At 30.4% G+C, this 24,857-nt stretch overlaps 2 protein-coding genes and 1 pseudogene across 2 annotated transcripts; all 3 read left to right on the top strand.

Moving 5' to 3' along the window:
* Positions 1–419: 419 nt before the first annotated feature.
* LOC145969098 (uncharacterized) lies at positions 420–2,381 on the top strand (annotated as a pseudogene).
* An 8,131-nt stretch (positions 2,382–10,512) lies between these two features.
* On the top strand, positions 10,513–11,994 carry LOC145969097 (uncharacterized). The gene is made up of 4 exons (XM_083094954.1): positions 10,513–10,750; positions 11,021–11,212; positions 11,367–11,546; positions 11,755–11,994. Exons 1-4 carry the CDS (start codon positions 10,742–10,744, stop codon positions 11,992–11,994), a joined length of 621 nt encoding a protein of 206 aa, XP_082951080.1. The 5' UTR covers positions 10,513–10,741.
* A 4,087-nt stretch (positions 11,995–16,081) lies between these two features.
* LOC145968293 (uncharacterized) lies at positions 16,082–16,854 on the top strand. Its single transcript, XM_083093670.1, has 3 exons — positions 16,082–16,106; positions 16,260–16,398; positions 16,512–16,854. Exons 1-3 carry the CDS (start codon positions 16,082–16,084, stop codon positions 16,852–16,854), a joined length of 507 nt encoding a protein of 168 aa, XP_082949796.1.
* The last annotated feature ends 8,003 nt before the right edge of the window (positions 16,855–24,857 follow it).

Raw genomic sequence — 24,857 nt, 5'->3', positions numbered from 1 at the left:
GCGTTACAAAAATACATCGTGTATTACAATTCACGCAATCTCCATGTCTTCGCAATTATATTAAACTCAATACACAGTTTAGAGCATTAGCAAAAAATGATTTCGAGAAAAATTTGTATAAATTGATGAACAATGCGATATTTGCCAAAACGATGGAAAATGTGCGTAATCATGTAGATGTTAAACTCATAACACACTGGGACGGGCGGTACGGTGCCGAAGCAATGATCGCAAAACCAAATTTCCACAGTAGAAGTGTCTTTTCAGAAAATTTAATAGCTGTGGAATTGCGTAAACTTGAGGTTAAATTTTATAAACCAATCTATATAGGTATGTGCATACTCGACATTTCCAAAATATGTTTGTACGAGTTTCATCACGAGTATATGATGCCAATGTATCGCGACAAATGCCGGGTAATGTACACTGACACAGATAGTTTGATATATCACATTGAATGCGAAGACGTGTACGAGAACATGAAGCGCGACATCAACCGATTTGATACAAGTGATTATGCGATAGACAATGCGTACGGTATACCGCTCGCGAACAAAAAAGTCGGGCTTAATGAAAGATGAAAATAATGGCACGATAATTCCGAATTCGTCGGACTCAGAGCAAAAATGTACGCGTTACGAGTCGATGGTAAGAAAGACACGAAGAAGGTTAAAGGTATCAAGAGCAACGTTGTCGCGAGAACGATAACGTTTGACGATTACACGTGATGTTTGTATAATAAAATTGAAATGACGCGACAACAGTCTTGTATACGATCTAAATTGCACGAAGTATATACAATCCAAGAGACAAAAATTGCTCTGAGTCCATAGGACGACAAGCGGTATATCGTACCCGAAACCACCGATACACTGCCATGGGGACACACATTATAGAATACCTTTATAATATGTAATGTAAAATGTAAAATGTATATGTGTGTGTGTGTGTGTGTGTGTGTGTGTGTGTGTGTGTGTGATACAATATACTATTAAAAGAAATATTAATAAAGATTTTTTTGTATTTTTTTATATTTCATATATTTCATATATTATTGAAACCTTGGAGACAGACTATGAAGATATTGAGTCTCAAAATAAATTAGATATTACCAATAGTATGCGATGTGGAAAACATGTTAAGAATTGCGCATTACAAAATGTATTTAAAATATTTAACTGGTGATCGCAACGCTAGAAAGAATTGCAAGAAAATAAAATATGTAAACATTAATATGTTTTATATCTTATTTCCCCTCCCTAGACCTTTCCTTGCGGTTCTAAGAATTTTTTTGTTTGAGCGTCTCCTCCTCCTAAAATTCAAAGCGTTAGAAGCATTGATCGCCCACCACATTATACTTTTGGAAGATGAGCGTCATGTATATTCAGTTAATTCTTGTACGATCAGTGTCGCGTTAACCGCTCGTGGTTCACTTTTATAACCTCAGAGAAATGTACTACGTCGAAAGAAGCGGCAGCAGCAGCAGCGGCATCGGAAGATGCGTGAATAATTACGTACCGAGTCGTGATAAAACTCCATCGTTTGAGAACAAATGTGACGAGTAAGTTTCGTTTAATTTTTTTCTATTTTTATATTTTTACAAATTGTATTATTACTATTATTTAATTTTAATTTTTTCTGTAGCATTTCATTGGAGCATCGTGCGGTTCGTATACTAGGTAGACGATACACATTGACAGCTACGGAATTCAAATTCCTCGAAATTGGTATCAATGTGAGTCCACCGAGTTACGTAGAGATTGCCATAGGAGATCATCGAGGAAAGGAACTGATATTATCTCTCGAAACGTGGAAGGGACTCTACGAGCAACGTCGCAATATTCAAAATTTCCTTCGAAACGACTCTAAAGATGACTACAATTTCATAAGCGTTGGACTGCTAACAGTGAGAGTTCGTACGATTAACGACGTCAAACTCATAAGTCTCGAATCTTCAAACGTATGCATGATGATGATCGAATCGACGTTACATCGTATGTTCGATCTCGATCAATGCATAGATGTAACTTTTGATCGATTGGATAAAATTACCGAAACAGTTGATATCAAGTTTACGCAATTCTCCAATATCGCGTCCACTGTAATAAATCGGAAAGAAGTATTAAATGTAATACGCGCGAGTGACGCTTTCAACAAGCATCAGCTCGTCGATTGCGAGCTGACAGCTTTAGTTTTTAGTCCATAGTATGTAAGAAAAATATGTAAAACAAGAATAAAGAGTTTTAAGTCTAAATCATGACGTAATTTCTTCGCACGTATTTCCATCCGCCCAATCCTTCAAAAGAATACCGCTATTTATATTGTTTATCAACCGGTAATATTGTTTATACTTGCGATAATATACAGAGATGACAGAAAGAGAGAGAAAGAGAGAGAGGGATAGAAAGATAGAGGGATAGAGAGAGAAAGAGAGAGGGATAGAGAGATAGAGGGATAGAGAGATAGAGGGATAGAGAGAGAGAGAGAGAGAGAAAGAGAGGGAGAGAGAGAGAAATGATTCTGGGGCGCCATTTGTTTATAAATTTGTGCGACGCGTAATTTGCAAAAATCTAGAATTATTTATATTAGGGATGTATCGCGAGAGCACAAAGCAGCCGAACATCGGCGCTGTTACAATTCTTCATTAAAAAAAATAAAATAAAATAATAAAAGGGAAGATGATTTTGGATTAGACCCAAAATCCTCTTCAAAGGAATACCACTGTTTTTTATTCATACTTGTCGTAAAACATCCAACACGTGCGTCCCCCGCCCCGCAGCCTCCGCGCCACCGAAATGCCCTCCGTCCCGCGTGACGTTATCCCCCCGCTCCACTGAGATCTCCTCGCACCTCACTTCCTTGAGAGGACCTGAGTTAGAACCGGCCTATATCCTCTACTTCCGGAAACCACAGCTGGATCCTGGCTAGAGGTAATTATTTTATTTATAATTATTTTTCGATGAAAAATACGAGAGCGCGAGTAAATAAATATTTAATTGTTACTAATTAAAACCTGGCGATTCCGGTTGTCGTTCTCGACGATGACGTTCTTGATGAAGATGACGACGACAGCGCCGAGAACAACGCGTATGTCAGTAGCCTCGATAGCGAAGTGTTCGTACAAGATAAGACGATATCGTAAAATATAGACTAAAACGGAAAAATTTGAACATAAAAAAAAGTTTTTTTTTTAAATTATATTTCTATAATGATTTCAAATGTTAAAATATTATTAGAAAGAGCGTAAGAGGATGGAGAAGCACGAGACGGAAGAAAATGATGAAGAAGAAAAAGAAGAAAAAGAAGAAGAAGAGATAAAGGAAGAGGAAGAAGAAGAGATAGAAGAAAAAAAAGAAAGATGAGGATGAGGAAAATGAATACGCTCCTCACAGAGAAGGTAAGTTATTAATTTATTTCTCCCTATATTTTTATGTTCAAATTTAATGTAACAAAGAACCCTGCGCAGATCTTATGGAAAATGACTTTCAGCTAGATTTCGCTGAAATTAAAATATGTTATTGTCCACACCTTCCTGATAAAAAGTGTCAATGGGCACAACCTCCTAAAAGCAATAGTTTAGGAGCTACAAAGCTTCAATATTAGGATTTGGAGGTGAAGCTAACATACTGCTTAGAAGTTTATTTTTGTTCAAGTAAATGCATATATGTGATGATTAGAGAATGTATTAGGTTTATGAAGATCTTGTCGATAGCCAGTGGCTATTTGACGTCGTAGTTCATAATCTGGTCGATTGATTTTTTTCATGATTTTAGGGGTACCTGCAAAGTCACAGACGAAACAATGGACCTGTAACGCCATTTCTCACTTTAATGTTTAAGAAACGACTCGCGTATGGGATTCTTAAAAAGAATGAGGTATAGCAACAGTCGTATTATTTAATAATCTGAGAAATACAGAGGCACACCAAGGGAAAAAACAACGCTGTGTGATGTTTGGATAACGCGCTGTGATTTGATTGTCGCTTTCACGTCGCGTTGCACTAAACCAAACGTCAAGGACTATATCCTATAATCAAATCTTTTTTCCTCACCGTATATATACACCGACGTCGAATTATACTTATACATTCTCTAATCATCACATATATGCATTTACTTGAACAAAAATAAACTTTTAAGCAGTATGTTAGCTTCACCTCCAAATCCTAATATTGAGACTTTGAAGCTTTGTACTCCTAAACTATTGCTTTCAGGAGATTGTCCCCATTGACACTTTTTATCAGGAAGGTGTGGGCAATAACATATTTTAATTTCAGCGAAATCTAGCTGGAAGCCATTTTCCATAAGATCTGTGCAGGATCCTTTACAATTTTTCATTAGAAATTTACCGCTTGGGGATTAGTTATTCCTCGGAATATTAGCTGCGAATAAAAAAATTATGACGAATATCGCTAAAAAAGTGAGCTATTTCGTTATATTATAACATTCGCAGTTGAGTAAAGATTACGTTCGAACATAAAATAAAAGTAATAAAAGTAATAAAAGTAATAAAAGTAATAAGTAGTATTTTATAATTTATATGATTTTCTATTTTTAACAGTACAATGTGGCGGCGGTGCTGGTGGTGAATAAAATACCGTGTTAACGCTCTTGCGAAATAACGGTGAAACAAAGGAAGGGAATGAGGAGATGGAAGAAAAGGTAACAGAAATATTCCCCAAGGAAATAATATTTCGTCGGAGATAGATTGAAGAGGGATTGAAGAGAAGGACGAGGAGAAGGAAGAAGAGAATCAGCACCAGCAGCAGCAGAAGCATCAATAGAGATCGGCGATAATAATTTTAATTATATTTTAATATCGGAAAATATGCGACGATTTAGAAGATAATTGGAAGAGAGGCAAATTTTGCGATATGACCGTTGGCTGAAAGCGCCGATACATATCGTTCATTAGAAAATGCGTTTCGTAAAATTCATGCATATGAAATAAATTTGTGCGAACTGCGCAATTATGAAGGATTATTATCGTTTAATTCACCTAATTTAATGCATGGTTTTGTGTTTATCCTTTCGTCTGGTACGTGATTTGACCCACAAAGATATGTATTTAAAGTATAAAAGTCATATAAGTTATATATATATACATATATGTGTGTGTGTGTGCGTATTATATGCAATTATATTTAAATAAATTCTCCTAGCGAGAATTTAAAAAAAAATTGACTTTTTAAGTATCATATATAATAAGTCCAAATATTCAAATTTGCAAAGATCAATTATTGCAAATGACAGAGCTATAAGATCTTCCGATATAAAAATAGTTTTTAATTCCGAAAATATTGTTTTAAATTTTTATTAAAATTTTTTATTTATCTTTGTGAATATGGTTTTTTTATATAAGCCCTGCATATTTTGTTTGTAACATTCTGTATAATATTTCGAAATTAATGTTTAGAGTATCATACCAAAATTATAAATTGTATAAATTATTCAAAAAGATTCCTTCATTTAAATTTTTTGTTTCTATAATTACACAAACTCTTATATTTATAATATATCATTTATACATCTAAAGTGTTATAAATAAAGAAAATGTTTTTTTCAGAGTCTTCAAATAGAAAATTGCAAGATATAAAATGGTATTATATTGTAAGAAGTGAAAAGATAGTCAATTTCCAAATTATGAATTATTAAAAAATATAGATGAATACTCTTTTCATGTATTGTATATTCAAATCACTCTGGTAAATATAAAAGTTTCATAAATTGAAATCAAAAACTCAGATTAAAAATTATTTTCTAGAATCGAGAGAGGTGTCAAATCTACGTTGCTTTTATTGCAATGCACAAATGCAAAATTATGCTCGTTATCGTTCACACTTAGAAGCATTTCATAATAAGTCTGAAAAGGAATTAGACCGGATTCTTTAATTCAGCTGTTAAGAAAGAAAATACAGACTGCACATAATATTATTTATTAGAAAAATTCGTATAATATTATTTAATATTATAAATTATATATATTATATAAATATTATATATATATATATATATATATATATATATATAATATTCGCGTTTTATTTATAAAAAATGTTTCTTTTTCTATCTATTTTGACTCTCGGATAATTGTGTTCGAATACATTGTGAGGAATTAATAATTCTGGTAGGATATATTGACGAATAATTTTGCTTAGATGTATAGACGATATTTGACGCGTATTGTGAAAGTGATCGTAATCGATGTCGATTTAGAAATGGAAGAAACTATTTCTACAAACAAATGTCTCAGTTCTCCTGCACATTCTGTAATTTCAAATGCTTCTAACAGTACTGCTTTCTTTGATGACATGTCAATAATTTTTGAAAATTCAATATGTAAAACAATCCAGCCCCTTATAAATACATACATGTCTAATATTGAAATGTATGAAGGTAATAAAAATTTTTTTCTCTGTTTAAAGAATTTGCGGCTTAAACCAATTTTAGTAAAATTATTTTTTGTTATTTTTAGAAGGAGGTTCAAAAGCAGGAAAAATTATGAATGCCATTGTTTACATAATAGTAAAAGACAATCTGCCGTTAAATACCACTACTAAACTACTACCAATCTGCCGTTAAATACCACTACTAAACTAGGCTTTCTAAATTTGATGAAAACGATGACTGTGAATAACGATAATGAATATTAGAATCACCCTGTATATGCAGTTTCTTCGTGACGATATTTTCTCTATCTTCATCAACGATAGTACCGAACAGTAGCGAATGTGTCCGTCACTGGAGAAGAAGAAGCGCAAAATGAATATGATAACGTGAGAAGGAATGAATATATGAACGCGAAAAGTGACATTGTGGCATTCGTAATTTACGATTTCGAAAGCGATAGGACGAGACGCTCGAAGAAACGAATATAAAAAAACATATTCCGACATCATGCATCGCGCAACAGATTTGCGAAAAATTGAAATTAAAAATTGATAAAAATTTTTACAGATCGCAATAACGTATGTCCATTTGAAAATGCACGATTATTACTTCGGCATGAAAAAACTTTAAAAAAGAAATAGGCCTCATTCTTCACAGCTGATACAGAAAAGCGAATAATTCGCGTAAAGCGTTGCAAGTTAAAGTAGATGGAACGTGAACTTGGACCATCTTATAAACCACGTGAGCGCGAATATCGTACAAATCAAAGGTACGCTCGTCAAAGATATTATGAAACGTCTATTACAGGAACAGCGTAGCGTTATATATTACAATTTCACGATTGTTTTTGGCACGGATGCTCGTCTTACTTTCCTATAAATCGCGATAAAACGCTTTCGACGGAAACGGATCGAGATACATTCGATTCGCGTTATGCGAACTCTCGCTTCATGCACTGAAAAAAAAAATCTCGGTAATCCTGTGAGATACATTTAATAATGCATTTTTTTTTTAATATTTAGTTTTTATCATCAAGTATAATAATAATAACAAAATATTTAGTAATAGTTATAAACATTTTAAAAAAGCATATTTTACGTTTAGTTGAGTCTACTAAATTATATAATAATTATTATCAAATAGTTTAGTAATAATTAACAAACAGTTGGATAATAAATTGTTACGTCCAGCCGACTCCACGATTCCTTCCTTTCACGAAGTTGCGGCAACGATTCGATTAATGATAAGCAAAATCATTGATCAAATAGGGCCTCTCGCGCCTCATAATAATATATATTTGTCATCGAATATCTGAGTAATCACGAAAAAACACGCAAGAAATGCTACCAATGAAGCAACACTGATCCCCTTAACAAATAATTATCTGAAGATAAAAAATACAGGCAGAACAATAGAGAAATATATCGATGATAAAACAACATAGATCTCTCTCTGTAAATAGAAATAGTAACATTTCGAAACTTATCAGGGAGGAAAATAAGAAATCGATGACGAATTTAGCCGACTTAAACTGACAAATCTAATCAACAATAGCTAGATAAATCTTACAAAAATTTGAAATCTTAGACACCTGAACAAATTTTGTGAATCTAAAATCTAATCAAAGGATAAGACACGTACCGGAAAAGTAAACCGAATCGGGTATAAAAAGAGAAGCTCTCAAGGAGCACTGGGTCACTTCAGTCAGTTACTTCAGTCAGTCACTTCAGTCAGTTACTTCAATCAGTCATTTCAGTCGGTTACTTCAGTCGGTCACTTCAGTCAATCACTTCAGATCAGTCAGTTCAATCGATCATATCAGTCAGTTCAGTTCGTCATTGGTTTTTAACAGTCCATACTCAGTTTGCGTGATGCGGACACACACTTTCGGTCATCAAACAAGCGCCACAAGCATCCCATCATCCTCGATGCTAAAGACCAAGAGTCCACTGAGAGTCGCAACTCAACCACCACTAATGTCTTTTATTGCAAAACTGTAAGTCAATCTGATCTTTAATTTACTTCTTTTCCCTCTTCTTTGTTTATAATTTTTATATCTGACGTTGACACTTAATGGAATCCTCTTTTTTCCCCTCCAATTTCTACACACATCCACAATTAATTTTATATTTGCAAGAAAAACCTAAAAATCATTGTAATCTCCAGTCGAGCATAAAGATAAAAATAGCATTCCCCCTTAATCTGTTCGACTGACGACCTCCGTACTCATGTAACACCCGCGAGAAAACACACATACCCACTCACACACACAAAATATAGCGCATTCAATTATAATTTTTTTTCATTCTTCTCTTATGTCTAAATTTATCAATTATTTTTTTTTTATATAAATAAATGTTAAATCAAAATTTGTAACTAAATTTCTTAATTAATTAATTACCCTGCTCTTATTCCTAATTATTAAAGATCGTGCATTGGTCCCGCCCCGTGTAAAAGGGATTAGATTTCTTTACCAAAAAGGGGACTACCGAACGCTCGAAGCAGAGTAATAGCGACTTAACGAGAGTCGTTTACCTGTTTTCGAGTCTCAAAATTCGCTCGACCCGAGTCGCTTACCTCCTGCTGCGACTTCGGGAAAAACTATCTGTGTCACGTCCTTTCTTCGACCCATCCTTCTCCGGGCCTGGACGTAACAAAATATTAAATTGTTTTAAAAGCATTATTTGATAGATTTGTTGATATTTACTAAATTATTTAATAAATATTAAATAATCAGATTATTCTTTCTAAATTTTATCAATTTACTGTGTTCCTTTTTTTATGCGCAACATCGCATCGCCTGCTCGTACATGCTCGAGCTTGCGAGGATGCGTCGTAAGTTTCGACCACTTTGTCGACGATCGCGAAGACATGAAGTCAGTGAATTGTATAGTGAATTATATATTAATGAATTGTACACTGAATTATATTTTTATAATAAATGAATTGGAAAATCTTCTTTCGCTTTGGGAACTTAAAGATCTAATTGATGTACTAAAAGGTAAGTATAGATTATTTTTTTTCTCTTTTCTAAAATTTATTTGTCCATTATTGTACTTTTTTCTTTGTTATAAATGGCAAAGTACTTTGAGATCGTTACGTATTTGCATATTTATGTTTTGGCACAAGAAGTTGCAGCATATTCTGTCTATATTGTCATGATGTGATATAATACGGTATAAGAATATCCAACAAAGTCTATAATCATTTTGAACACGTGGATATTTCAAATTCCGACTATATTGTGTGTGTTTAAAGAATATTATATGAAACAATTTGGTAAGCTATTAAGTATTAGTAATAACGTATATTCTTTCTCTTTTCTTCTTTTTCTTCTCTTTCTCTCTCTCTCTCTCTCTCTCTCTCTCTCTCTCTCTCTCGCTCTCTCTCAAATAATTTAATAATATTTATTAATGATTTAATAATACTTACTAATGATTTAATGCTTACTACGTTATTTTTTTAGTCTTTAAACAATCTAAGATACATTTATACTTTTTTTTAACACTTATATAATATTTCTAGCAATTTTTTTACAAAATAATTATTGAAATAACTCTTTAATTATTTTTTATTCAAAATTGAAAAAAAATAATTAATATGAAATAGTGTGAATTTAAAATATACACATGTTCACTTTAAGAATTAATTTTTGTCCACATTTTGTCTAACATTGTCCTTGTCATTTATTTTATATAGTAAATGGAATCAACAGCATAGAAAATTTGAATGAACTTTTAAAAGATTGCAATTTCCGTGATTTTGCACAATTGATTCCCACTGTTACAGATCGAATAAAACTTCATAAAAAATACAACGATTATGTACGTTTTACTTTTATTTTCTTCAAATTTCATAATATTAAAAAATTTTTATTTTTATGTTTATTACAATATTTTATTTATTGTTATAATATCGTTTTTTAGAATTTAAAATTCAGTAAAATATCTGATTTGCAAAATTCACCAAGTACTTCAAGTCCAAGTTTTTGAAATAATTGAAAACAATCCCACAATTATTGACGTGAATAATAGTTCAGATGAAGATCAGGGCACCTATTATGAAATTTTTATAATTTCGATCGGAAAGATGCGTTTCCGATTAGCGAGTTTCCGATCGTAATTCCGTCGATGTATTTGAGCTATTATAGATTTCGATCGGAATTGACATTCCGAGTGTTTTACTAGATACAAAATGAAAATAAGTAGAACAAATGGAACGTGCGAAACGGACTATTTCGACCAATCATAACAGAAGAAAAATATCTATATACATATGCTCTCGATCCCGGGTCCAGAGTCGCCGTACTACATCAAAATTGGACGAAAAAGAAAGAAGAAGGCATCAGCAAAATGGCAAATGTAGGTAAAATATATTATTTTTATTTTAGAAATATTCTGTATATGAATTGACATTATTATAATAATGAAAAATATAATTTATAGACATATAAAAAATATTAAAACATATTACATTTATCCATTTTAAAAGTATTCGATAAATAATAAGATAACCTTATACATGTTATTAAATATATTTTATATATATTATTTTATAATTACACTAAACATTATACAAATTTATTATTATTAAATATTGCTACATTTTTTTATTAATTTAATTTTTAATAGAAACGGAAGAAGACAACAATGGAGCAACGTTTATTAATGTTGCAATTTATGGAAGAGCATCGGGATTTTGCTCAAAACAGAATCTCAGGTTTGGATGCAAAAAAGGAGACAGCGCTTCTTTGGAAAGATTTAACAAATCGTTTAAATAGCACTAGTAATGGTGTAACAAAATCAACAGACAAATGGATTAAGGTATGGCTTGCATTATATTATGTATATAATGTATGTATAATATTAATTCGGATTCTCAGTGCTGTAGTAAGATTAAAAAAGAAATGCATAGTAACTTTGGACTACTATTTTGTATAAAAGATGATATTTTGACATAATGAAATCTGTTTTGCAGTCATGGAGAGATTGGCGGGTAGATGTAAAAAGTAAAGCAGCCAAGTTAAAAAGTCATCAACGAGGTACAGGAGGAGGAGGTCCATCCCCAGCTCCTCTTCATGAAATCGAAGAGCGATTAATCGCTTTAATAGGAAAAGAAGCAGTAGAGGGCCATTCCAATATAATAGATCCTGCAGAGGTTAGTATTACTAATTGTAACTTGTTAACTATATATCTCTGTTCAAATAACATGTGTTATATCAATGTTTTTAAATACGCTTTATGATACATATTTTCTGTTTTCATTAATTTATTTACTTATTTCATTAATTTATTTACTTATTTTATCTATTATTGCTTATTTATTACTTTTTTTCTATCTCTTATGTTACTATTTTTTTATTTAGCCGCATAGTGGAACAGAAAGCAATCTGCGATCCCTCTTAACTCAGCAAGAAAACCAACTACCATTTCCTAATTCGCAATCTACATCTACAGCTTCATCTTCAATTACTTATTCACAAGAAAACACGTGTTTTTCTTCTTCAACTGTACTTACATCAATTCATCCTAACTCAAATATTGATTTTTCTCAACAAAAAAATACTTTATCTTCTTACTGTTCACCGAAAACATCTTCAATTTAACATCTTTAATTTTTCAATTTTTTAAATATTTTTTTATATAATACATTAAAAATATTATATGCAAATTTAAATATTATATAATGCATTATAAATATTATATATATAACATTTATAATGTATTATATAATATTTATAATACACTATATGTATATGTACATAATAAATAATAATATAATAAAATTATATATTATATATTATATATTATATATTATATATTATATATTATATATTATATATTATATATTATATATTATATAATTATTAATATAAATGTTAATATATATACATAAATTGAAAAAAAAATTTTATAATAATTGTATTTATAATTATATATACAATATTATATATATCAATTGTAGAATAATATGTACAAGAAAAACTATAGATATATAATTTAAAAATAACTAAAAAATATTAAAAATTTTTTGTATTTACCATTGTGTCAAAATTTATTTTAAATTCAGTTTAGCAGAATGAATATTAATAAAATATCATAATTTTATAAAAATAACGTAACCTTTATTACACGCCCACTTCGTAAAAACACTCGTTTCGGTTACTTTTCGAAGCATTCATTAGTTTCTTTAACTTTATTCCGATCGAAATCATCTTTTCGCTTGCTCGCGAGCTGTCGATAACTTTCCGATCGTTTCGGATTCAATCCGAGTGTCCATAATAAGACATCTAGGGGAAAACTAAATTATTCCGATCGGAAACGTTTCCGAACAGTTTCATAATACGTACCCAGAATAAGGATTTAATAGAGATAGGAAATAACAATAAATCGGAAATAGAAAATGAAATAGAAAATCCAATACTTAATATTTGCGAACCATCTCCAAAAAGAATAAAATTTGAAAAGGAGAAGTTTAATCTGAAAGATATTCTTTCAAAAACTGCATATGGACAAACTCTCTTACAACTCTTTTACAAATTAGTCAATATAGACAAATTTTCACTACAAGATGCCATATAATTGTTGCTCATCTTTTGAATTTAAATATCAGGTAAATAAATATCAATGTTTTATTCTTTTTACATTCATATATTGCATTTCTTACATAAAATTGGATATTTTTTATTGGAAATAATTTGTCTTTTAAATATTGAAGATATTTATATACATGAATTTACTATAATTTCTTACTCTATTCATATTGTTACGTCCAGTCGACTCCACGTTTTCTTCCTTCCGCGAGGGTTTGTCAATACTGATATATTTTTATCTCGGGCCTAATAATCCGGAAATATCCGACGTGAGAAAATTTAGAAAATATCTCTGACCAAATCCTATAATCTATTTCGAGGGATAGGAAATCGAGGATACAAATTTTATCACAAACACCTGAATAAATATCAATAACGAAACCTAAATTATCAAGGATCAACAATCTAATAAACTCATTAAAATCGAAACTTTAGACACCTAAACAAATTTTGTAAATCTAAAATTTAATCGAAGGACAAGATATGTACCTACGAAGGAACCGGTAAATCTAACGAATACCTGAGCCTATGTCGAAGGACAAGATATGCAAAAGGTAACCGAAGACAGAGTATAAAAAGGAAACTCCCGAGGAAGATCCACATCAGTCGTGACCAGTCTATACCCGGTGCAAGTCATAATAAGTAAAGATTTTTATACAAGTTCGCTCCGAGTAATTGTCGTGAATTTTCATCAAAGCGCTCAGCGAATCCCACATCCACGGGAAACTCACCACGATCTACCGGAGAACCCTTCTCATCAGCAACTAACCGACTCTTTGACGACCAGCTCAGTCAGCATCAATAAAAACAGTAAGCCCATTCGATTCTTGATCGCGGTGTATAATCTCTCGATTTTCCTGTACCTCATTGTTTTATTTTTATTTTTATCTTTTATTCTTTTTTTTTATTTTGCTTTCAGTGGAATCCCTTTCCACTCGCACTATTTCTGAGAGGCGCGCCAAATGGAATAGATACCGTCGGAACCACCGAACGCGCAATTTATTGGCTCGGGCTGCGGCCGATCCCTCATTCGTGTTAGACATAAGCCGAATCAACACTAACCTACCCATTACAAGAATCTTCTTGAATAATATTCAAGAAAATACACGAGACGCTCCCTACCTATCTCAAGGAACCCTTCCCTCTAGTTATTCCCCTATATATGAAGTAGAACCCGATTCCATAGAAGTAGATCTTCCATCTGACCCTCAATTACCTTCACCCCCTCCTTCTCCCCACAACGAACCACCACCAGATTCACCTTCTCCTTCTCCCCTCAACGAACCACCACTAGATTCACCTCTCCCTTTTTCCCTACTCCTCCTCCTCCGATTTATTCCTCAATCGATCCTAGCGATCGACGCATCGCGAGATTCCTTAGCATCTTTTTCCCCGAGTACACTGGTCCAATCCTTCCAGGTTGCTTTACCCTAGAACCTGGTCCCACATACCTCCCTACATTGCCCTACTTCTTAAACATCGCTCCTCCTAATATCATTATCCCCTGCTTTACCCCAATTACCAATTACCCCTTAGCCATATCCATAGAATTCCTATGGGAAAGGTATCCTCCACAACCTAATTAACCTTCCTTGTCTCACTAATACACACATACACTCACACAGAGTTAATTATGACTTGTAATTGCAAAGAAAACCCAAAATCATTGTAACCTTCAGTCAAGCATAGAGATAAAAATAGCATCCCCTCTTAATCTGCTCGACTGACGACCTCCGTACTCATGTAACACCCGCTAGAAAACACACACTTATCCACACTCACACACACAAAATATAGCGCATTTAATTATAAAAATTTTTTATATCATTCTTCTCTTATATCATTCTTCTCTTATGTCTAAATTTTATCAATTATATTTTATATAAATAAATGTCAAAATTTGCAACTAAATTTCTCTATTAATTAATTACCCTGCACTCATTCCTAGTCATTAAAGGTCGCGTATGGTCTCGTCCGTGTAAAAGGGATTAGATTCCCTTACCGAAAAGGGGACCATCGAGCGAACGCTCGAAGCGGAGTAATAGCGGCTCAATGTCGTTTACCTGTTTTCGAGTCTCAAAGTTCGTTCGATCCGAGTCGCTTACCTCCTACTGCGACTTCGGGAAAAAACTATCTGTGTTACGTCCTTCCTTCGACCCATCCTTCTCCAGGCCTGGAAGTAAAAATATATATGAAATGTAATAATATTATTTAATATTATATTTAATCTCTTTAAGGTTGCTTAAAAACGAAGATTTTGAGCAAATTTCTCATGAAATCGTTAAACTCTTTCCACATGAAAACAAAGAAATTTACTTTATACCACCAATTCGTAAAAAAGATTCTAAAGAAGATAAAGCAGGAATTTCACGAGGAAAATTAGTGGATAGATTTCATAATGATATAAAATTCATTAATTGTATCAATAAATTGAAAAAATCAAAGCAAATTGAGGAAAACATTGTTAACAACACAGGTATTTCTATACAAAAATAGTGAAAGCATGTAAGATTATTTAAAAACATTTAATATTAAATTGCAATATTTATCTTAAAATTTTTCTTTCAAAATTGAAAATGTATATGTTCATATAATCTTTTAAAATTTAAATATAGATTTAGAAATTGCGGAACAATACAGAATTTGGTTAATTCATAACCAAAATCCAATGGACGAAGTAATAACAAAATGGAACGAATCATATGAGTTACGTTTATGTGATTGCACAAATAAATTATTTAAAAATATTAATGATATAACAAAAAAGTGGTCGATATTAACTTCGAATTTTGGATATGTACTGGTAATAATATATACAACATATATACAACATGTGTGTTTATATACATGTGTGCAGGTAAATTCAAAATAATTTAATAATAAAAATTTATAAATTTTGAATGTATAGTATTTAATTGCAGTCATATGTAAAATGTATAGTTGATAAACATTTTTTTGTATATTTACAGAAAGAAATTTTGAAAGAAAATATCCGGAATGCAAAAATAAATTGATTTCATCATGGAATTTGCATTTTGAAAAATATTACAAATTATTAGAAAAACATCTTTCAACAGGAGATCGACTCAATCAGATTCTCATGCAGTCACAATCTTTAGATTTAAGTAAATATTTATATCTCTTTTTGTTTTGTATTAATATTTATCTATCAAAAAATAATTATAAAATTACATGTTTATTGTAAAATTTAAATGCATTATAAAATTACATGATTATAAAATAAAATATATCTTTAATTATTTGATATAACTTTGTAGATAGTAAAACACTTCTTCAGATTTGGATTTTAATAACTATTTCAGCTCCTAAATCAATGAAAATTAGTATAAAAATCGGAGATCGGAGAAGAGTTTGGAAACCTACAATTTCTGAAAGCCGAGATGGTATTATTATGCAAGGTATATTGCAAGGTTTGTCAATATGTATTTATTATCAATATTTGAATTAAAAAAATAATTACAATTGATTACTTTTTATATTAGTAAAATGTAATTTAATATTTTTTTCTTTTTTCAGATACCTGGAGATATTGAACAAATGTGTATTGAAAAACAAAACAAAATGTCTCAGATGAATCTTACAATGCAGCCTTTTATTATTGTTGTTGGTCTCGAAATAACTTCCATCGATAAAATATATGTGCGACTCGACAAAACTATGTATGAAATACCATCTGTATTGAAGGCCGTTGATGTACTTTTTAAAATATTTATCACTTTTAATGCGTGCTATTCAAAAGAATGCGAGAATTTTTGGTATTTGATTCAATGGAGCATCTATGAAATTTATACATCTTCGGACCAAAAAATTCCATTTGTTTGTAATATTCTAAATAAATTAAAACAAGGTTAGTTATTTTCTTATGTTTTTAGAAACAATTATAATTTTCTGAAGTATTTTTAAAAATCTTATTAACTTCTAGCTCTCTCATTTTTTGTAAATCAATTAGCACGCATTTTTTTAAGCATTATTATTTTTAAGCAATATTTGTATGCAGCATTTTATTTTTTGATTTTTGTATTAATCTATTATCGCAATTCTATGTGTCTGTGAAGCTGGCACGACAATCTACGAATTATAAAAAAATACTAAGAGTTCTGATAGCACTTTTCATAGTTATATAGTTCCTGATAAAAATTAAAAAGAGTTCCGCATTCCTTATATTAAAAAATCGAAATCGAAAAAATGTCGTGCTAACTTCGCGAATCTAGCACGACACTCTTTCCTCTAAAGTACCAAAACGCGTTGAATATTATTATTTTTAGCAAGAGTTCCCGATAGTTCTGTTCAAGTTCAGCCATATATGCAATTTCAGATCGATATTTCAAAAATTAATAATTTTTAAACAATTTTTAAGATTCTCGCCCAGCACGACATTCTCCCTCTAAAGTACTAAACCGCGTTGAAAATTATTATTTTTAGCAAGAGTTCCCGATAGTTCTGCTATAGTTCAGCCTATATATGCAATTTCTGATCGATATTTCAATAATTAATAATTTTTTACGAATTTTTAATGTCCTCGACCAGCACGACACTTAGTAAAAATGTGTCGTGCTGATGATTTTCCGTAGTTTTAACGGCAGTTCTAGACAGTTCTATATAAGTTCTATCTTTTAGAAACATTTTTACGCAAAGTTCCGACCGATTACTATTTTTTAAAATAATTTTTTACAATAACCCAGCACGACACTCTCCCTCTAAAGTATTGAAACGCGTTGAAAATAATTATTTTTGACAACAGTTCTCGATAGTTCTGCTATAGTTCAGCCTATATATGCAATTTTAGATCGATATTCCAAAAAGTAATAATTTTTAAACAATTTTTAAAATTCTCGCCCAGCACGACATTCTCCCTCTAAAGTATTAAACCGCGTTGAAAATTATTATTTCTAATAACAGTTCTCGATAGTTCTGCTATAGTTCAACCTATATATGCAGTTTTAGGTCGATATTCCAAAAATTAATAATTTTTTATGAATTTTTAATGTTCTTAACCAGCACGACACTTAGTGAAAATGTGTCGTGCTGATGATTTTCCGTAGTTTTAACGGCAGTTCTGGACAGTTCTATATAAGTTCTATCTTTTAGAAACATTTTTATGCAGAGTTCCGGGCGATTACTATTTTTTAAATAATTTTTTACAATAATCCAGCACGACACTCTCCCTCTAAAGTACTAAGACACGTTGAATATTATTATTTTTAGCAAGAGTTCCCGATAGTTCTGCTACAGTTCAGCCTATGTATGCAATTTCAGACCGATATTTTAATAATTAATAATTTTTTATGAATTTTTAATGTCCTCGATCAGCACGACACTTAGTAAAAATGTGTCGTGCTGATGATTTTCTGTAATTTTGACGGCAGTTCTCGACAGTTCTATAAAAGTTCTATCCTTTAGAAACATTTATACGTAGAGTTCCGACCGTTTATTATTTCATAAATAATTTTTTACAATTATATTATTAATTGTTGGAATATCGACCTAAAATTGCATATATAGGCTGAATTATAGCAGAATTATCGAGAACTCTTGCTAAAAATAATCATGTTCAACGCATTTTAATACTTTAGAGGCAGAGTGTCGTGCTGGGTTATTGTAAAAAATTATTTATAAAATAGTAATCAGTCGGACTCCGCGTAAAAATGTTTCTAAAAGGTAGAACTTATATAGAACTGTCCAGAACTGCTGTTAAAACTACGGAAAATCATCAGCACGACACATTTTTACTAAGTGTCGTGCTGGTCAAGAACATTAAAAGTTCATAAAAAATTATTAATTTTTGGAATATTGACCTAAAACTGCATATATAGGCTGAACTTCAACAGAACTGTCGGGAACTCTTGCTAAAAATAATAATATTCAACGTGTCTTAGTACTTTAGAGGGAGAGTGTCGTGCTGGGTTATTGTAAAAAATTATTTAAAAAATAGTAATCGGCCGGAACTCTGCGTAAAAATGTTTCTAAAAGATAGAACTTATATAGAACTGTCGAGAACTGCCGTTAAAACTACGAAAAATCATCAGCACGACACATTTTTACTAAGTGTCGTGCTGGTCGAGAACATTAAAAATTCGTAAAAAATTATTAATTATTGAAATATCAATCAGAAATTGCATATATAGGCTGAACTATAGCAGAACTATCGAGAACTGTTATTAGAAATAATAATTTTCAATGCGGTTTAGTACTTTAGAGGGAGAATGTCGTGCTGGGCGAGAATCTTAAAAATTGTTTAAAAATTATTAATTTTTGAAATATCGATCTGAAATTGCATATATAGGCTGAACTTGAACAGAACTATCGGGAACTCTTGCTAAAAATAATAATATTCAACACGTTTTGGTACTTTAGAGGAAAGAGTATCGTGCTAGATTCGCGAAGTTAGCACGACATTTATTCGATTTCGATTTTTTAATATAAGCAATGCTCTTTTTAATTTTTATCAGGAACTATAGACCTATGAAAAGTGCTATCAGAACTCTTAGTATTTTTTTATAATTCGTAGATTGTCGTGCCAGCTTTACAGACACCGATTCTATACATTAAACTTATAAAATTGATTAATAGATATTAAGTACATATATAGACATTAAGGTAATGAAAAATAAAATTGGAGATGGAACAATCAATCAAAATAAATTGCCAGTTTTGTTTAAAGCAAATTTCTGGAGATACTCAAATACATCTAAAACATTTGAAGTCTCATCATTCATTTGAAATATCGTATAATTGTATTTTCTGAAATTGTTATAGAAAATTTTATAAATATTTACTTTGGAAAAACATTTAATAAAATTTTCATTTCGAGTTAATCAAACAAAATCAGTTTCTAATAAAATAATTCAAAATGATACACTTATAATAAAAGATATTCATCGTGAAGAAAAGTCTACACATAATTTCTCACTCGATTATGATAATTCTCCAAAAGAGAAAGATGTATTAGAATGCGATGATATTCGGAATTATGTTATGAAATATATCGCTAGATTATATAGCAAACCTAATGTTCCTAGATTGATTGTCCAAGAAATTCTTGAGGAATTGAGGGAAATTATTCAGAATGTTTCAGAACATTTTTACGATAAATTGAAAGAGGAATTACCTGATGAATTTCAAAATATTTTAAAAAATTGTTTTAATATTTCAATATTATAGATGATGTTGGAACAGAATACAAAAGATTTGAGTATCTCAAGAAATCGAAATTTTTTATTCGACCGGAATCTTTCTTTATCGGAGATTTATATGATGATAGAAAAGATGGACAGAAAACAACTTTAACAATTAAGAAATGCAAAAGTCAAATTGTTTCAATGCGTGAAATATTAAAATCTTTACTAGAAATACCTAATGTTTACAAGGAAGTATTAAACATTATTAACACTGACAGCTCTTCGTTATATACTAATAAAGTGTACGCTAATCTTTGTGATGGGACCATTTGGAAATCAATACGAGAAAATTATGGTGATCGAATAGTCATACCGTTGTTCTTATATCAAGAGACACGGTAGTGTCTCGCGCCAAGTTTAATTGAAAACATTGTTATATAAAATAGTTGTTTTAATTTTCAAAAATAATAATATTAAAAAATTAAAAATTTATTTAAAAATTGAAAACTGAAAATTAATATAAAACAAAAAAGTAAAAAAATTTTAATTAAAAAAACTTGGCGCTGCCAATTTTATTAATATATTGTTCAGCTTAAAAGTCTAAATTTCCAAATGTAAATCAATATAAAATAATTAAAGAAATTAGGTCATTAAATTTAAATGTTAGACTAATAATTGGAATATGTTCCAATCTTTTAGATTTCCATACTATATAAAGTTGATAAAATAGAAAAAACATAAGCTTGAATAAATCTCATAGAAATTTCTAAAGTAAAAAGTATAATTTGTGAAAATAATATAAGAATTATAATAATTAAATTATTATCTTAAGAGAGTTAATAATAAATGTCCAGCAATTATATTTGCTGTTAAATATATATTTAATTGGAATATATGCCAATTTTATTGGCGGCGCCGTTTTTTTAATTAAAATTTTTTTTACTTTTTTGTTTTATATTAATTTTCAATTTCTAAATAAATTTTTAATTTTTTAATATTATTATTTTTGAAAATTAAAACAATTATTTTGTATAACAATGTTTTTAATATTAAATATAATATAATTCATAATTATATATCATAATTAAAATATTTCTATTTAACTTGTACAAGTTTTCTTCCTTGTACTTCTATTTATCTTGTACAAATTTTTATTCTTAGTTGGCGCAATTTTTTTATATCACTACTTTTGTAGACAATATGACAGTTGGATACAATTAGTGCATGAACTTGGCGCCCTTTTTTTACCTTTTTTTAAAAAAGGTAAGTTTTTGGATTATTACGATAATTTTGAAACTGGAAATCCTTTGAGAACAGGGAATTCGTAAAGTAGGTGCATTATATGGGTCTATACCAACTTTACCTCCTCATCATGCTTCCTCATTAGAAAACATTTTCTTAATACAATTTATTTATTCGTCTGATAGAACGCACTTTGGAAATGCCAAATGTTTCAATAAAGTCATTGAAGAAATAAAATTTTTAAGTAACACAGGAATCGTTATATGTGATAAAAAGAATTGTAAAACTAGAGTATATTTTGTTGTAGTAGCTTTACTAGGAGATAATTTGGGTCTCAATAGTCTTTTGGGTTTTAATGAGAGCTTTGTTAGCGAATATTTTTGTCGTATTTGTAGAGCTCCAAAATCTATAACACGCTGTGCAAAATTTGAAAATATAAATTTATTGTGCATATTTGAAAATTATGCTCAAGATCTTGCAAATTTTTCATGTGGTGTAAAAGAAGATTGTATATTTAATGAAATCCCGCATTTTGATTGTACGACAAATTATACGTGCGATATAATGCATGATCTCTTTGAAGGAGTTTGTCGATATGATCTCGCGAAGATTATACAACATTTTATAAATATATATATTTTGTAAATAAAAATTATGTGACATTAGAGCATTTAAATTACCGAATCAAATATTTTAATCATCAGTCAGACTTTGATCGAGGAAATAAAATTTTTTATTTTTTATTAGAAATGATCATATCATTAAAGGTGTTTAATAATAAGCGCAGCCAAAATGTCAGCGTTGGTATGCTATCTCTCTTTTCTCATCGGAGATCTTGTGCCTGATTATGATCAAGTTTGGGAATTCTATCTCGTATTGTATGAAATTATTAAAATAACCACAGAAAATATTATATCTGATGATCAAGTAAATTATCTGAGATATTTGATTTTTTCACATCATGAGATGTTTATGCGATTATTCAAAGAACAATTAAAACCTAAATTTTATTTCTTAATTCATTATCCTGGAATTATTCGAAAAATGGGACCATTAAAATATTTGTCTTCCATTCGATATGAGGGATTTCATAAGTTATCGAAAACTTATGCATCTGTTGTGACTTCTCGAAGAAATATTATTTCATCACTTGCGATAAAATTACAACTTCAATTTTTTTATAGATTATTAATCAACAAAGGTATCGATGACTCATTAAAAATAGGAAAAAACATAGGAATAGCGTCGATTGAATCGACTAACATTCTCCAAATAGATAATAGGCGCTTGACTGAAGTTTCGTGGGTAAAATTTAATAGTATTTTATTTAAACGTAATTTTGTAATAATTGCAAATCCTGATGAAAACAATTTATTATTCGGAATAATGATTCATATTATGTTGGATGAAAATAGAGATATTTTTGTTTACTACAGAAAATGTGTTACTTTAGGTTTAGATATGCATTTCAAAGCATATGAGATTTCTTTACCTTGCGGAAATAATCAGACAGAATTAAATGTAATAAAGATTTCAAAATCATTGAATGTAAGAACATGCAATTATCATATTTCGGGTGATGGCAGATATTTTATTTCAATATTTAATATTTAAGAATTATTTTACATGATTTATACTTAAGGACATATTAAGTATTATTTAGGAAATAATAAATATTTTTTATAATATATCAAGTTATAATACATTAAAAGTTAGTCAGTTAATTGAAATATTTGATATTACTGCTACTTTATTAAAATTTTTAAAATATTATAAAAAAATTAATATAAGAACTTATACGTATTTTGTATGTAGATTTATTTATAGATATAAGATGTAGATATAAACAGTGTATTTTGTATTAGATTGTGTTAATAAACGTTTCGAAATATTTTCTTAAATAAATAGATAAATATTTTATTTATATTCATAAGTCAATCTTTGAATACGAAACATACATAAATTTTTATAAAATTTTTTTCTTGTAATATTTTGTGTAAAATATTTTATTATAGGATATTAAATAATAAAATAAATTAATTTTAACGAAATGTGATATAATTGTAAATCTCATTGAATATTTTATATTTAAATAATATTACATATTATATATTATATAGTTATTTCACATTTCGTTAAAACTAATTTATTTAATTATTTAATATCCTATAATAAAATCTTTCACACAAAATATTATAAGAAAAAATTTCATAAGAATTTATATATGTAATATATAGTGTAATAACTATCACTAAGTAATTTGCTAATATTTACTAAATTATCTCTTTATAATTATCATATGTTAGTATTATATATTATATGATTTTATAATTTGGTAACTATTACTAAATAATTTATTTATATTTACAAATTGATTTGTTATACTTATCGTACTATTAAGTAATATTTACTAAGTAATTTAATAATTATTAATAAGAAATTCACTTATATTTACTACATCATTTTGTTATAATTATCATATGTAATTGATAATAATTATCAAATAATTCAATAATTATTAATAAACAATCTGTTTATACTTATCAAATCGTTTGGTAATACTTAACATTACTTGGTAATAATCATCAAACTTTGTTAATATTAATCAAACCGTACTAAGTTTTGCTAAAATTATTTGTTAACATTAACCAAATTATTTCGTCTTAACCACCTATACGTTTAGTTAAAACTATTTTACCACAGCGGTGGGTAATTTATCAAAGTTTGGATTATTATAACCAAGTCTTTTTTTCAGTGTGGTGGCTTCGACAAAAGAAATACATAGTCTTGGAAGAATAGGAGTGCGTCTTCGATCAAGAAATGCGTAACAATTGTAAGGTACGTTGTTAAGGAAACTTCCTGTGTTACCGATATGAGTCCCAGTTAGAGGGACCTGAAGGCCGCGAGAGGCGCACGTATGGGACGTACGCGCTACTCGTGATAAAACAGCGCTTTTACTTTCCTTTTTTTCCTACGAGGTCGGAGGGCGTGCGTGGCGCGTGCCCTTTTGTTCGAGACGGATAGTGCGTCTAGTGCGTGTGCTCTTTGTTCGTTACGCATCCGTTGAGACTGCTCTCTAACGTTGCATAATTCTTATGCTACGCCGAATCAGGAAGGTCGACCTTCGTCCAATTGGGGACAAAAGCTCGGAGATTACCGTCTCTAGTCAGACATCTCCGAAGGGCAAGCCGAAAGGTGATAGAGAATCGACAAGATTCTCGTAAGGTTTACTCTCGCCCACCCCTGTCGTAAGGTGACAGAGTCCTCGCTCGACTCTCTCTCTCTCACTGAGCCATGCCGTAAGGTGACAGAGTCCTCGCTCGACTCTCTCTCTCACTGAGCCTTGCCGTAAGGTGACAGAGTCCTCGCTCGACTCTCTCTCTCACTGAGCCAGCCGACGACCCCCGTTGTGGGGCGAGGTATACGAGTCCCAGTTCGACTCATCCGCATTTCATCAACGAGGTAACAGAATCCCAGTTCGATTCTCTCATTATT

Source organism: Camponotus vicinus, unplaced genomic scaffold (assembly GCF_025532165.1).
Source record: "Camponotus vicinus isolate PSW18456_S1 unplaced genomic scaffold, iyCamVici1.0 SCAF_3, whole genome shotgun sequence".
Taxonomy (NCBI): domain Eukaryota; kingdom Metazoa; phylum Arthropoda; class Insecta; order Hymenoptera; family Formicidae; genus Camponotus; species Camponotus vicinus.
The sequence above is the reverse complement of the archived record's forward strand: the minus strand, read 5'-3'. Positions and strand labels throughout refer to the sequence as shown.

Excerpts from the sequence above, each read along its gene's own strand:
- LOC145969097 (XM_083094954.1), top strand. Across the intron at positions 11,213-11,366 it reads CAACAGACAAATGGATTAAG|TCATGGAGAGATTGGCGGGT; the intron begins GTATGGCTTGCA and ends TCTGTTTTGCAG. Across the intron at positions 11,547-11,754 it reads ATATAATAGATCCTGCAGAG|CCGCATAGTGGAACAGAAAG; the intron begins GTTAGTATTACT and ends TTTTTTATTTAG.
- LOC145968293 (XM_083093670.1), top strand. The coding sequence starts at position 16,082 with ATGCAGTCACAATCTTTAGATTTAA. Across the intron at positions 16,107-16,259 it reads GTCACAATCTTTAGATTTAA|ATAGTAAAACACTTCTTCAG; the intron begins GTAAATATTTAT and ends ATAACTTTGTAG. Across the intron at positions 16,399-16,511 it reads CGAGATGGTATTATTATGCA|TTTTCAGATACCTGGAGATA; the intron begins AGGTATATTGCA and ends TATTTTTTTCTT.